At 45.1% G+C, this 720-nt stretch overlaps 1 protein-coding gene across 1 annotated transcript; it reads right to left on the bottom strand.

Moving 5' to 3' along the window:
- Positions 1–125: 125 nt before the first annotated feature.
- On the bottom strand, positions 126–299 carry SARC_17887 (hypothetical protein; the record flags this gene model as incomplete). Its single annotated transcript, XM_014288027.1, has 1 exon — positions 126–299. A coding segment is annotated over one exon (174 nt), but the record flags the coding sequence as incomplete, so codon positions are not given.
- Between the last annotated feature and the right edge of the window lie 421 nt (positions 300–720).

Genomic DNA, 720 nt, shown 5'->3' on the forward strand with positions numbered 1-720 from the left:
CTTGCACATAAACTATAATACGAACTTTCCCGTTACCAACGTTGCAGAAGAAATTGTCAGACTAATTAGTATCCGATATACGAGCAAGCCACTGTCTGCGATTATTGAAAGCTTGTACCAAAGATTCACACATACAAGCAGTTTGCCAACATACCTGTCTTCTCCACGGCTTCGCAAACAGCTGCATTGTCGTCGTAAGCACACCGCGCGATCAGCGCTGCCCCCTGCACGAGACCTGAGGCCGGACGCGAATAGTATCGGTTGCCATTGACAGCGTACACCTTACCCTTGACTTGTTCTGCGTGAATGCGTCAACAAAGAAACGTATATATTAGCGGTAACCTAACAAATAGTACAGCGCAAATAGTATAGGTTGCCGCTGACGGCTACACCCTAACCTTAGCTCGTTTCCTGTGAGCTCGTAAATAAATGTTGTGATTATGAACAAAGGTTCATCTTTTTTGGAGGCTGCACCATACATCAATACATCAACACGCGAATAGTATCGTTTGCCACGAACGGCATACTCCTTCTCATAACTTAATCTGTGCGGGCTTACAAGCGAACGGTGAGGTTTTGTAGGACCATATATAATTCTCATATCAATAATGGTACCGAACATTTCATCACGTGACAACCAACGAGCATGACATACACCATACCATTAAACCCTAAACCCAAAAAAACCCAACAAACCCCCCCCCCCCCAAAAAACCCCCC

Source organism: Sphaeroforma arctica (assembly GCF_001186125.1).
Source record: "Sphaeroforma arctica JP610 unplaced genomic scaffold supercont1.12593, whole genome shotgun sequence".
NCBI classification, from domain to species: Eukaryota; class Ichthyosporea; order Ichthyophonida; genus Sphaeroforma; species Sphaeroforma arctica.